General features: G+C 41.2%; 1 protein-coding gene across 1 annotated transcript; it reads right to left on the bottom strand.

Moving 5' to 3' along the window:
• Positions 1–223: 223 nt before the first annotated feature.
• Positions 224–15,041, bottom strand: CDR2 (cerebellar degeneration related protein 2). The gene is made up of 5 exons (XM_026053851.1): positions 14,963–15,041; positions 9,958–10,070; positions 5,656–5,804; positions 5,212–5,376; positions 224–4,037 (listed from the first exon to the last, which is right to left on the bottom strand). The coding sequence occupies exons 1-5, from the start codon at positions 15,039–15,041 to the stop codon at positions 3,170–3,172; spliced, it is 1,374 nt and encodes a 457-aa protein (XP_025909636.1). The 3' UTR covers positions 224–3,169.
• Positions 15,042–15,182: the final 141 nt, after the last annotated feature.

Genomic DNA, 15,182 nt, shown 5'->3' with positions numbered 1-15,182 from the left:
AACAACTACTGGATGTACAGATGTGTTTGAGGGGTATCATTACTGTATGCAGRTGCAGCAAGGTAAGTAACTGAACACCCTGCCTGGAAGGCATCCAGTTCTAGTTACCACACTTGGCAACAATGTGAAACCTCTATTTTGTGTAATTTTCTAAATAAAATTTTATCTTGAAGGTCACCTGTGACATCTTCATCTAGACTGCTTCTGTTTATCGGTGAAGAACAAAGCTGTCCTAGCCCTTCAGCAAGGAGGCTTGTAATGGAAGGACAGCTCAGGAAAGATGTAGTAGAGGTACAGTACAGAATAAGCCACCTCTTAAACTGTTTTATTTTAAATTATTCTGCTTATATAATTTTTTTGGAGGTGCCTAGAAATGGTTATCTCAATAGGGACCTGTTGCATAAAGTATAGTAATATTGTTTTTCTTATCTGAGAAGGTTGTCATTTTATAAGTTCAGTTATAATACGGTAAGGAATCAAATATTGTAATAATTGTAGGACAGAGTTACTCCACAGCTCATGGGTTTTGCTGAGTATATTTTCAATCATATGAGAGAAGCTATAATAGATTCTACTACCTTCTGTTTATTTTCAGAAGAGGCTGAATGGAATTGTTGACTGAAATAAGGGAATTAAGGTAGCTAAGTTACATAAGATTGGCAAAGAATATGGATTGCTGCTGTTCTTAATAGCATTTCACACTTCCTGTGAGAGATGTACTCAGTGTTTAAACAGCTAAACCTCTAACTTGCTTGCTAATGCTCTACAGCAGTTCAGTTGCTACAGCAGTGCAAGTGGGAGGGGTGAAGTTCAGGCAGCCTTTGCTGCCCTTGTCCTGGTTTGCTCCATGGCCCCAGGGCGGGGACTTGCCCAGCACAGCTGAGGGGCCACCCAGCTCTCTACAGCTGTGCACAGAAAGCTTGCACCCTGGCACAGCCACACTCAGAGTTTAGGGAGGAACTCAACCTTGGGCTTGTTCTAGTGCATGACATATACAGGTAAGTGTTAAAAAGTGTTAAAGCTGGAACTTAGCCATTGCACAGCTGGCAAGTTATATTACAAGAAAATCAAGTGCTTCTAAGGAAATCTGAGAACAGTTTGAATACTTTAAAAAGGCAAAAGCTGTATACATAAAAAATGCAGTAAATTCATCAACAGTATTAAGCCACTGAAGATCCAGCATTTATTCTGCAATCTTTAATTGCATGCACCTATCTTCTGGTACAACAGGCTCGGATCTCCATCCTCTTAAACATAGTAATAGAGAGCTGGTGACTACCAGGATCGCAGCTTTCATGGAGGGTCCCTGCTCTGCAGGCTCYGAGCTGGGGCAGAAGTCCAGCTGCAGGTGAGGAGGATCCACTGCCTCCATACCTAACCCGGGGRCACTGGAAAACTTAAGAAAGAAAAACATACACCAAGAACTATCCTAACACCCCAAAAGGAGAAAGTAGTTAGTTCCCTCTAGCTTTCTACACCAGGGAGCCTATCCTTTCCCATTTAGTGTAACTTTTAAAATACAAATTTAATGGGAACTCTATCTGAGCTAGCTGGGAGAGATGGCAACTGTAGATAATGAAGGTGCCATCTGCACCAAGTCTACTCTTTCCTGATCTGCATAGATAATGCATAATTAGTAGCCTACACATTAGTAGCTTGACTGGATTACTTATTTGCTTAGAAAATAATACACTCACAGAATCAATTCCCATTTTTAAATAGATTTTTAGAATGCAATACATGTTTTGGTAAATTTTCACAACACGAAGTCTTAATACTGCAACTGAAGGACAACTGTACAAAGCTCAACAGTGTACATAAGGCAGACAAAACTGTAATAGCAGCAGTTGAACTAAAGCTGAGAAGTTGTCAACACCGTGTCAACTGTCTAGTACATTGCAGCAACTCAAGCAGACAAGCAGTAAGTCGCTTTCCCTCAACAGCTGACAAAATTGAGTTAGGAGACCATTGTAAGAGGGATGTCACCTTTCTGGGTGCCTCCCTTCCTTAATCTCCTGGCCTTTCTTTTCCATATTTTAAACCATTTTAAAGAAACCACTTCTCTACATTCTTTGTTTTTCAGAATTTGAATTCCTACAGGGTATTACTAGTGAGTAGAGGAGAAGAACGATAGCAGGCCCCTGTTGCAGCAGGGTTTGTCCTGGCAGAGTCGGGGCAGCCTCTTCCCCAAACAGCACGTGCCAGGGCTACAGCAGCTCAAGCTGCAGCCACGCACAGACCATCATAAAGCTCTACCCTACCTATCACCTTTAAGCACTTGGAGTCTGTGGTATGTAAGCTAAAAAGCTATTCTACTCTGTCAACACTACTGCTAAAGTTAAATAGCTAAATTCCATCTTTCTATCTTACCAAATACACAAAACCACCACTGTACTTTGCAGGTATACCACCAAAAGAGAACAATTAATCCCAGRTAACATACAGAATCAATTCACAGTATCTTGCCTTAAGACAAAGTGCCCTAAATAACAAACCATATCTAAAGAATCACACAAGCTTCACATCAAATCCTTTTCTTAGTAGGAAGACATCTATAATAACCCATGGGAGAGCTCAGTGCATGTGCATATGTGGTATCAGCTTAACCTGGGCACAGCACAGGGTGCTGCACCAGCTCTCACCCTCTCTGTCAACGCAAGCTCAGCTAGACTTAGACCGCTAACTTCATACTCAAAAATCAAGGAGAGGCTGCCTGTAATAGTGTTCTGGGGGGCCATTTTTGTTTATTTTCTACACCAACTTACAAGGGCATCACCTGTGACTGAAAGCTTTAGTCCAATTTCTTGTGAGAGGAACAGGACAGATTTCTTAGATCTGTCATTTTCTGAAGTGGACTGAATAAGATAATCAGTTACTGCTGTGGCCAGAGATTAAGTCTAGTATGAAAATAAAGCTATGATGTTGGTTTGCTTTACAATCTTTAGCTTGTGGGTCATGCTAAACATTAAATCTACTGTTACATAGGTATAGAGTGACTAGCCCTTAAATAATGAGCTTATTAACTACATATTTACAAACCAAAACATTCAGTTTGAGTGTTCGAAAATACAATCAATAAGGGAGCTTGTGACATTGGTGAAGTTTTTTCTCCCCTTTTTGATAACAAATTTAGTCATCTACAGAGAATGGGTCATCAGCACATACRGTGTTATGGCTGAGAAGAGAGAGACTTGTACTTAGCTCTGTGTTCATCAATTTCTTCTTTTGTTTTTTTGATACAGCTAAAAATTTCCTTGAAGAGCGCTTTATATTCAGGAAGGGCATTTGTGGGAGAGTCACTGAGTTCCACACTGGTAACTTCTTGATTGCTAGCGGCAAGATCGTACTGGGTGTTCGCCACGTTAAGGTCTTTGGAATACTGCTTCAGTGTTTGCACAGCCTTGTGTTTCACAGAGTCTTCGTCCAGCTGACACCTCTTCAAAAGTTCCTCATATTTCACCTTCAGAGCATTATACTGGGCATCAACTTCATTGAGTACAGAGATGCCTCGCTGCTTCACAGCCTCAGCTCTCCTGATACAGGTTTCCTCGTGGCCCCTCAGAATGTCTCCTCCTGCAGCACTGCTCAGGAAAGTTTCACTGTTGCTCCTTTTCAGGGCCTTCTTGTCAAGCTCCGAGACACTCAGAAGTCCATCATCCACAGGGCTCTGACCAAGCTCCCTTTCTAAGGATTCTTTGAAAGATATAAAAAAGGATTCTGGCACCAATTTCTCTGCATTATGGAAGGTGTTTTCAGACTGAAGTATTTGTCGCATTTCAGCAACTTCCACTTCCAGCTCCTCTGCACGAGCCCGATATAAGTCTATGTCAACTAGCCTCTGTTCAAGGTCACAGTTTTCTTTTACCACGAGACTGTATTCCTCTTCCATTGTTACCCTCTTCTCTTTCTCTAGGCTGAGTTGGGCTTGCAAAACTGTCACTGCTTTTTTTAAACTCTCATTTTCTTCTTCTAGAGGGCTTAGCTGATTATCCATTGAAGTAATTTTTTCTGCAAACACATGATCATAAACAAAATACCTGCAGAAACAAACAAGTTGTTGAATGTTAGGAAATACAGCTTTCTTGCACCGCCTACATTTTTTTTTCTGCTCTAGGTAACAACTGACAGACTTAAACTGTTAGCTAAAATACCTCTGAATACATGTAGTGGTCTTTTTAATAAGCTAGCTATTCAATAATCAGCATAGCTTGTAAATGCATTTTATGCCATCTAATCTGGCCTCTCGACTCAGGCCAAATAACAGCTTTTTAACAGATTTTAAGTTACAGATAAGCTGAATAGGTCTACTTATTCAGTAATTAAGTTTAAGATTGAATCTAGGCTATTTCTTCACTGGTGCATAACCTATTGCCTCAGTGTGCCATGCAATATGCCACAGCTCTCCATTCGTAAAACTATTGTCACTACTGATAGTGGAAACGAGCTTCAAAATTGGCAAGTTACATCCTGGTGGTTGGCATTTCCACAAACCGTTGGCAGCCCGAAGGAAGCTATTTAGCCTCAGGATTATGATAACACCTTTTTTGGATGTACAGATTATTCCTTCTTCATTCCTACCTTCATGCAATGCTGGAAGTCCTGACACAAAACCTGTTCTAACTGATSATCTTTGAGGTCTAATGCTGAGTTTCACTCAAAGTGATCATCCTGATGGTCACACTAACAAAATTTAGGTACATAGAACTGCTGTAGATAAGGAAAATCAAAGGATCCAGACACTATTTTATCAGCTGAATTTCAGGTAAGTTATTGCAGGAATCCCACCTTACTCAAAAAGGAGATGTGCACAGATATTGAAGGAAAGGGCAGGTTTACAGAAAAGACCTTACACTTTGAATGTTTATTTTCTTAACTATTTTTGTGCTTTTTATGTGAGGCAATGCAAGAGTAGGGGGAGTTTTAGATCCCTGTAAGTTTTCTGGGCTACAGCTTGGTATAGCTGCAGGCTCTGAGGGGGAATATATTCCAAAACAAGGAGAGGAATAGCAGGTTCCATTTACATGCAGACTGATACAGTCTCTATCAATATCAACCCCACACAGTGCAGGACTGTGCAGATATTTTGCTAATCAGGGACACTGATGTTTTTCTGCTAGCTTGTTTTACATCTGCGTTTGCATGTCCTGTTTTTAAACTCTGCTTAAGATAAGTTTATCATTTGCTTTACTATGCAAGGTAAGACAGTCTTACTGGCGAAGGTCATAGAGCTCCTTCAAACATGAGAAACTATGCATTGATCTTGGCTGGTCCGATCTCTCATGGCTCGTCCGGGCTCGTCCAGACTTCTTAAGTTCTTCTACTTGTCTTTGCAGGTCATCTATGTGTGTTTGTAGACTTTCAATTGTCTCTGTCAAGCTAAAAGYGAAGGACAGTACTGTCAAAACACTTTGGTGTTTACTCAAGAGGATGAGATAAGTTGCTATCCACTTATACTGTGGTTGCTTCTCAGAAGGCTAYTCTTTGGCCACAAAATACCTTTAAACACCACCATCCTTTTAATTGAAAAGTGTAATAGAACAGCGTAGTGGACAGACAGTCATCCAGTAACTACACAAATTCACTCAGGCTGTTCATTTTCATAACCTTAAAGGTGAACATTGAGGCAGGAAAGGAAGTGTAACTGAAGTTCCTTACCTTAGTATCTTTTGTTGTGATGCTTTGCTCTCTGCAACTAGTTTTTGATTTGTGTCCTCCAGTTCTCTTGCAGTGACATCCAGCTGTTCGTATACCTTTGCATGCTGATCATTCATCTGACGCAAGAGATCCACTTGCTTTGTGAGGTACTGCAAGACAGCGGAGTTCTTACTAGGTTTGTGCTTAGTGAAAAACTAAAACTACCATTTTGCATTTTTACTCACGTTCCTAGAGAAACTACGAGGCTTCATAAGTGTCTAGATTGCTGCAGCTGCTTTGGGAAGTGCACAGGTGACGAAGTACCACCAGTAACTCAGCTACTTCGCCGTTCGCATGGAGGTCAGTACAGGCTAATCAACAAAATGCTTGTCCAGATGAGTTGGGTTGGGTTGTGCAAACTATGTTTATTTAGAGTTGCTGTAACTAAGCTATTGCTAGTACCTCCGCTTTCTAGAGTCGTTACTGGTTACCCCTGTACTGCAGTCATTGCTAATAGATCCATGAATCCAGATTTATACATATGCTGAAACTATCCAATGGAAGTGTTCTGAAAGGGTCAGTGGGCTCCATCAGACATTTTATAACAATCGTGGCCTGAAAGTTTTCATAACATAAAAACTATAATAAGGGGTAGCACCTTCCATACTTTATTTCTAGSAGGCATAATGCTACTTCAGAGTGTGAAGAAACTTAAGTTCAGCAGAACAAAATTAAGGTTGTAGTCACACTTAAGACAGTATGTGGACTCTTATGTGTCAGGAAGCAGGAGGAAGTTATCAAATGCCATCTTTAATTACACACAAGGAGCTATTCCAGTTTCTGAAATCCCAATCAAAGGTCCCAAGGTCTACTTGCCTTTCCTCACCCCTCCCCTCCCCTCCCTCCCTTAATTAAAAAAAAAGAGATGCAAGTTCCCCTTTTAATCCTCTTTATTTTCTTGGATAATTTCAGAAAGACTGAAATTTGCAGTGTAAGAGCAGTAAACAACTACTTCAGGCTCTAAACACCRGAAGTGGGTGAACAACTGAGCAGGTTCTAGCATCAAATCCAAAATCCCAGACCTTTAAATCACAAATATTTTACACTAATATATAATTTAATCCTTGCACTATGTTCTATACTACTACATGCTACCTATTGAAAAGTAAACTTCAAATATGAATATCCAGCAGACTTACAGGTGGAAAGCTACTTTTTCCTAACATAGGCTTGTTACATGCTCAAAGCTCCTAATATTCTACTTAACCTTTTACCTCATTAAAAGATTGATGGGTTTACATTTTAGGCAATTTAAGAACAGATTATAAGTTAATCTAGGACTAGTAAGTGCTACGTACAGTCTTCTAGATGAGGACGATGGCAGTTGGCTAGATCCTGTGCAGCCTTGGGCACGTGACAACAGATTTACGCAAGAATAGTACATGGATTAGCAGCAGAATCTCACTGTGACCCATTTCAGTTTAACTTTCCCTATTGACCATTCTCACAAGGAGCTGAAAATCTTCATATGTATTTTCTCCAGCAACACAAGGGTGCCTACACACACAAGCTAAGAGTTTGGTGCTGGATTTAGGTGTTGCATCTTACCGTGGAGGATGTAAAGCAAAGTTTTCTTCACCTTGTGTCTTAGATACTTTAAGTGATGGTTTCAAAATGGCTTGGTATTATCAGGCTAAGAAAAACAGGTATAGATGTGCAATAAATGTTTTAGAAAAATCTCATTTSTTCTATCTTCCCTACAGCTGAGCCCCTAACATGAAAGAGCAATTGAGATTTCTTGCATTAGTCCACATTTCATGAGAAAGTCAGCACTTCTTTTAGTCTGAATGTTGAGCGCAAAGATTCTGGCAAGGATAAAGTTGCCCTTTCAATCTATTCCAGCATTTATTACATCCACAGTGTACTTAGTGGCACACGTGTCAGCACAGAGGTCAGATACAACAATTCAAGGCTGTAAAACACTTAATACGTTAGCGTTTAATATATTAGCTGCAATSTTAAGCATTCCAAAGCCCCTGACCCTTCACTTTCAGTGCAGATATGATAGTACCATATTTCAGAATGAGTTCTTAGCCAGTCCTAGACTTCACTACCCATAAGATGCAAATTAACTGGAAAAACCCAAAGACTTGCATTGATTTATTGCCCAGGAAGTAGCTACTAAAAAAATAATAAAGTAGTTATAGGAACAGCTAGGAGATCATCTTTTAGGTTGCAGAGATAAGTACTTCAAAATATCATGTGTAGAGACTGCGTATGATATTTGCACCTTGTACTGATACAATGCAGGGATGCAAATAACCAACTGAACTACTTCTGTCACATAGAAACACTGCACTTTGCATGTGCTCACCTTATATACCAGAACTCCTGGTGCAAAAAGAGTCTTTTGGGGAGAAATAATGTTGAGATACTAATACACTTTTAAACTGCACTGGGAAAACAGGTAAGACTAAAAGGCAGGCAGTGGAAATGAAAAGGCAGCCGTGATGRATAGGGATGAATACAAATACATTCTGTCTGCAGGTTGACTTGACACAGTAAGTTGGCTAAATAAAGGTGCAGGTGCTACCTAGGTGCCAGAAGTAGCAACAAATAAAATAACATTCCTCCCTTCCCCCCCCYCCCCCCCCCCCAAACAAACAAACAGAACTATTCTCTCACSTCTTCTGCCCTTGAAAAAAGCTAAAAGGCCAATTCATTGCACACACCCCTGCCCACATTTGTTTCACATTTGGGAAAAGAGGATAAAAGGAAGAGAAGAAACAGGTATCAGAGAAAGTCTTCAAAAGGAGGTATTGCACAAGTCTTGYTTTGGTTTTGCTTGGCTAAGCAACTGAGACAGTGTGAGAGTTAAGTCCCTCACTGAGGCTGCCTGTACTTGACCCTGCAGATTCCTGCTGGAAGGRCAATTCAAGGCGCTCCCATGCAGAGAACGACCACTAACCCTCAAGAAAGGCTTAAACAGATGAACTGTCTTAAACCAAACACAAAACTACATCCTTAATAGCACTWGATTATTTCTAGACATTATTGCTAATTTTCATTAATTTATTCTCCATATTTCAAGTGTTTAACTGCATTAAACATTTTGTTAAAAGCAACCATCCACACAGGAGCTAAACCTTAGGTAGAGCAGTAGTTTATAGCAACTTCAAGTGCTCCTGTTCTTTAGATCTTAAGGATCAATCTTTCCATTAAAAAAAAAAGTTATACCCACAAGTTATTTAAAATCTCTGAATAAATACATACTTCCTTTAAGGCTGTGGCATTAACATACATTTAGGCCATTCCAACCACTGTGTCACAGAGTRAACAGGATAATGGAAATAATGTTTAGCACATAATAGTGAAAAAAGACTGACTATAGGATATAAAAACAACTTTTATAAAAAGTATTATCCAAAGATTGTATACTATCTAATAAAAAGGCTGTATTTTTATTAACATGATTTTTTTAAACACCCAATATATTTGCCTGTTTCAAGCCTAGAGTTTTGGGGCGTTTTTTTAAAAGGTTACCTGCAGTTGTTATGGGGTTTTTAAGTTCAAGTTGCAGCTGTACAAAGGTCATACACAGTCTGTAAATAAGTATTACTTGCACCAGTGGATTCTAAAATTTTATAAGAATTCAATGTGTAACAGTCACAATCTGCTGCCTTTGATTCTTACCAGAACTCGATTGAAATGCTRAGTACATTTTCAGTATGTTGTCAGTTAAAAAAAAGCAAAGCTAAATGTCTTTGAAAGGCTCGTTATGACTTTTCCCTAGTAAACACAAAAGACTCTAATACATCCTATATTTAGATACTGATTAAATATTTCTTTTTGCTGGAATTTCTTTTAATGAAATTTATTTCAATTCTCTTGTCACACCGCAATTCTTTACTGGAAGTATATATGCTCAGATTTTACTTAGATCTCCTTCCTGTTGTTAGCCTTTAAAGCAGTTAGATTTAAATGATGAATTTAAATATTTAAAGTAAATGATTTATTAATCACATTTTCATATACTTTCATTTAACTTTACCTAGTATGTACAGAAAAACACAAATTCCTGAGGTAGTTTTTGTAYAGATACCTGTCATTTGTTGTTAAATCAAATCCAACAATAAGTTTAATGACATAAGCTTCCATTCAATGACACATAGTTCCATCTATGATTAAGCCTATACAATCTTTCAGATTTTCAAGCTGTTAAAGATGGGTCATTGTTTTCCTTGAAAAATACCGATTTAAACTTCCGTGGCTCTTCTGTTRCAAATCTGGATGCTTTAACACATAGATACGTCAAATACTTACCTCTATCTCCTGCAGTTGCTCTTGATTCGTTGCATACATTTGCTGTAAAGATTCTTCTAGCTCCGTGTTACGATCTAGTAGYGTCTTCCCAAGCTCAGCAGCGAGGTGGAGGTCTAAACAAAGAAGTCATGTTTGCATGCAAGTTGTAAACTCCCCAAATTAATGCAACTTTTAAGCATTTCAAATATTTAAGGTGCTTGCTACAGCTTTTGTAAGTGGTCCAAGTTATTCCCAGTACCTAAAAAGCAAGGCAGCTTATACCTAAGTAGAACATTCAGATGCCACCTACAATGCAAGTCTGAGAGTCCTGAAACCTAGAAGATAGCCCTCTTATGTCATGACAGTATCTTAGTTCTTCTTTTGGTCCTTCAGTCAGAGGACCGAACCATCCTGATCTTCACTTCCCTCCACGTGAACCCTGCGGTCGGTGAGCTCTCTGTCCCCAGGTTTACTGGAGTCGTATTGTAGAAGAACGAGCACAAAAAGCCAGTAAGGGCTCCTCAGGCTAGAGCCAGGACAAAGCTGGTCCTACTCTTGCCATTTACACTGCTCTTCTACCCCATTGGTCCTCCATCAACAAGGAGCTCAGGTCATACAGGATCTAAAAACGAGATGAAAGTTTCAGATAATTAAAACAGTAAGTTCAAAGGAGGGGAGGGGAAAAAAAAAAAAAGAGAAACTTATTCTGCTTAATCTTAAATCTAGAAGGCAAAGATTGTTTTATGCCTTCTAAAACATCACTTAAAATATCCTTTATTCTCAGGCACTTTGGTCATCTTCAGTTGACTTAAAGGTGCAGCAACTGAAGTTCTTTCAAAATAAGAAATAACTCATCTCAACACCCAGTCCCTTCTGCAGGGAAGTTGGTATTTCTTCCATAGCATGAGTGAGTAGTACTAGATACATATAATTATGTCTCAAAACAAATGCAATTTCAACGGTCATATGAAGTGACAAATAAGTCAGCCTAAGTGTTACTGTTAAATTACTAACTACTCTAGAAGTTTACAACTCAGTAGACTTAAGAAAAAAAAATCTCATTTTTTTTGTACCTCCTTCCCCTCACCTGGGCTCTAGCCAGGTTGTCTCCTATATGCAGTTACATACAGCCAAGGAGAACTTAAGTTATTTCCATAAAGACTTAAGCTAATGCACAAGAGACATTTATTGCATCACTGGCAATTGCAGCTAGACTGGAGAACACATTCTGGTTTTGTTTGGTTAAGATGCCCTTGTTCTATCATGTTGTTCTGCCTCCTTCTCGCCCTCTCCCAATTATCTTATCAGCCATTGTCACAGACAGAGCACTGCTCCTGGCCTGTTTTGTGCCAAACTTCCCTTTGACAGTCTGTCCAGAACAGTAACTAGATCTAGGCAAACAAGCCGAAGACTGACTTCAGACTCATCAAGACAGGTGAATAGCAGCATTTGTCTATTAAGTTGTAGATATCCCTTTCTGGCTATATAACAGCTGTGGGGGGTTTTGTTGTTGTTGGGTTTGTGGTTGTTTTTTTTTTTTTTTAAGCTGAAATCATGCATTTCCTACCCTGAATGAGATTCTTAGAATAAATGTCAATACATTAATTTAGAACAAATCATACAGTATGGGAGGTGCCCATACTCTCAAAAGACACACGACTGAGCCACATGGCATACTGATCTATGCTTGGGAATTCACATAGGCTTCCACTGTAACACCTCTTATTAAGAAGCACAGCCTATTCTAGAGCTTTTTCTTGGGGCTCAAAGTATTTAGATAAGGAAACCTCAAGACCTTCTGCTTAAGCTTTTCTCATATTTAACCAGGATCATACGTTCATATGTATCCAGAGACAAAGTGACTCCCAAGCAGCCAAGACCAAAGCCACTTGTTCAGTCACCTTACAAAGTGCCGTAGTCTGCAGTGAATCTGTCATCATGTATTACAAAATACAGCCTTGATTCACAAGTTCTTGTGCTACCAGTCTTTACTAGGAGCCACGTAATATTCAAAGCCACTCAGCAGTTAATATTGGCATCATTCAGGACAAAGACTATACAATTCATTCTTTTATTTTAATAGAGCAGAATAAGAACTTTAGGGAGGATTTTAGGATTACATTAGGGATGTAATGCATAATGGAATTACTCACTGCCAATTCCCTCTCCAAAGGGAAAGTTGTTTTTGATGTTGAAACGCATTTAGGAGTAGAGAATTTCATTCCTAAATGCCCCCCACGTTCACTAAATCAAATTGTGCATAACACACAGTACTTTGAATACAATGCAAATAATAGAATTCATGTCATTCTACTTAAACACTCATTCTGTTCATTAGACCAGCAGAAGCACAAGCGGGTTATTATGGCAGCAGCGTGCTGTTTTGTAATTAAGGCAATTTGTTTCCGAGGAGGAGAGGACCAGTTGAACAACTCGGGCGCATGCAGTAAAACTCCAACTCCTATCTACAGAGGAAGGAAGAACTGAAACCACACGACTTGTTCTAAGGTGAAGAATTTGCTTTTCATTCATTTTGCTGCCTTTAGTACCTATATTCCCTAGTGAATTCAGTCAAAACTGAAATCAGTGTCCATTAGATTTCTTTTTTACTCTCTCAATCTTACTGCATGAATTGGTGATTTGCCCCCACTAGTTTTAAAATATACACACAATTCTGCAGTTTGAGTGTAGCCTTTGAGTACAYATATAATGAAATGTGGCCACTGAAAACATAGCACAATCAGGCATTTCTAAGAAGGGTACAGAAATTGCCTTCTTTGTTTCTCCTTTTGAAACTGCAATTTTTAAGCATCCAGGTACAGGATATATTATCTCTTCTCCAGAGATAGAAAGAAAAAAGTTAATTTACACATTTCTTGACACATTGCAAGAGTTACCTTGCAATATTAGAAACACATTGCCTTTTTTGTTGTAAGCTTAGGTAAACTAACAGCTACGTGTTGAAGTTGCACAACAGAAAATAGAGTTTGCATTATTAAAATATTTGTAGATGCCATCCATGGAGATGCAAATTTTAAGAGCTTGATTTTAGTAAATCAATCCTACTCATTGTGTTCAACTGTTCCACCTGGAATCTCTAACCCAAAACAAGATTTGGATGGTACGTCCATGGTGTTAAACAGCCATCATCTATCACCACTCCTCCCCAAGCTGTACTGACAGTGTTACTATACTTGGGAAAGGAAGATTAAAACAGTACCGAGATTCTTCCTTTCATTCTTTCATGACTCACCTAACAAAATGATTCAAAGAATTTTCAGAGTAAAATGAGCCTATTCTTTTCAGAAGCAGAAGGCATTAGTAGCAGAAGATATATGTCTGGTTGAACTGCTTAACTGTAAAAGTAAACCCTTAGTTTTTTACTGAGCTGATATTTTCTACTCTTATGTTCAAAGATGTAAAAGGAGCAATTGCAATAGTTATTTTTCAAAGGCCAGCATATTCCCAGAAAATATCTTTTGGAAGAAGGGATGGTGCTTCCCCTCCTTGCAGGACTCCAGGAGCATCCCGTTCCCATGAACAACGTGCCTGAACAATTTACCTCCCTTATCAAGGGAAAAGCTTCCAGCACGTACAAAGACTGTCAAAAGTCTGSCCAAAACCCTACCCTAATTTTAAATTTCAAAGACAGACAAGGACTTCAGGTTGTTTTGGGGTGCTTTTTAAATATCTTTAACATTGTAGGTCTTCTCACAAATATGCACTGATTAGGTTGGGAAGAGTTTAGAGACACTCTTTGCCACTTTGTTTAGATACATCAGTTTTAGCATGATGAAGAGCATCTTTTAAACTGCAACAGTGTGGTATAAAGATCCCTTTAAAGGCATTCCCTCAAGGCATCATCTTTGCGTTTTAACTTGCCCTTCAGTTTATTTTCCTCCCTTCCCTTCTGGCAAGGCTTTAGTCACTTCCGCTGAGGCTCGCAAGGAGATAATCCTCAGAAAAAGATAGAATACTGATAGAGAATTAATTAACCAAYCCTCAAAAGAGACTAACCTCTAGAATGGAAAATTGCCTCTTAGGAGCTCAAATGAGGATTATTTCACTCACTTTTAATAAGACTAAATTAGAGGAGCACAAGTAAGTAAAAAGTCACTATACGATGCATTGTGAAATCTGTCTGCAAGTCCAGCAGCCCATAGGCAGCAGCATGGGAAACACCACTAAATCCTATCTCCAAGTTTTCAACTCTTCCTTGCAAAAGCCAGCTATTGCTGCAGGATCTTACTTGAACCAACGGGTTTATAAACAATAGCCAGGAAAACATCACTTCTGAGCGGAGCGCATCTAAATATAGCTGCTGAGCAGCTATTTTATAGACAAAACATCCAATTAGGGACCTGCTCCTGTCTCAGAGTTGCTGTCTGGTGCTGCTCGTGTCGGTGCAGAGGCTGCTGCGCTGGAGAGCTCCTCGCCAGGCTCCTTTCCCCGGTTCAGGGCACAGCGGTGCCCGCGAACCCCGAGACTCAGCCCGCGCCTGGCTGCGAGCGACCAAGGCTGGGGCGGGACTGAAGGCGGCCACTTCAGGGCTCGGCGGTGGCCATTTAAACCGAACTCGCCGTTATTAAAAAATCGTAAGAAAGTCAAGCAGGAAAGCGCCGGCTCTGGGCACCGCGGACCCCGCGGCGCATCCGCCGTGGGCCGCGGCCGGCAGCCCCTCCGCGGAGCCGCCTCCACGTGGGGGCTCGGGCGGGGCGGCCGCGGGGCGCCATGGCGGTTCCCTCCCTCTTTCCTTAGCAAGAGGGGCGCTCTCCTTCCAGACGCGGACCTGCCGCCGCCCGGCTRAGGGGCGGCACGGCGAGGGAACCCGCGGAGCGTCCAGGTGCGCGGGGGGGCCGCGCAGGGATGGAGCGAGGCAAGGCGGCTGCGCTGCCGCCCCGCCGTCAAACAAAGGCGGCCGGGACTGCGCCCGCCGCGGAGCCCCGCGCGCCCCCTGCGCCGCTCCCGCCGCCGGCCCCTCGCGCCCTGCCCGCCGCGGGCTGCGCGCTCCCGCCGCCCCGCTCACCTTGCTGCAGGTCCTGCTGGTCGTACCAGGGCTCATCCTCGCGGATCTCGAACTCCTCCACGAGGCTGTCGGCCAGCATCGCGCCCCGGCCGGCGCGGGCCGAGGCGGCGGCGCCCGCGCTGCCGAGCCTCCCTCGCGCCGAGCCGGTAGCCGCCGCGCGCGCCTCAGCAGCCGCCGCCGCCGGCCATCGCCGAACGCTTCCGGACTTTGCCGAACCTCT

The sequence above is a fragment of the Nothoprocta perdicaria genome, unplaced genomic scaffold (assembly GCF_003342845.1).
Source record: "Nothoprocta perdicaria isolate Ctin4 unplaced genomic scaffold, notPer1 scaffold_12, whole genome shotgun sequence".
NCBI lineage: Eukaryota > Metazoa > Chordata > Aves > Tinamiformes > Tinamidae > Nothoprocta > Nothoprocta perdicaria.
Note: the sequence above shows the minus strand (reverse complement) of the source record. Positions and strands in the feature narration are given on the sequence as shown.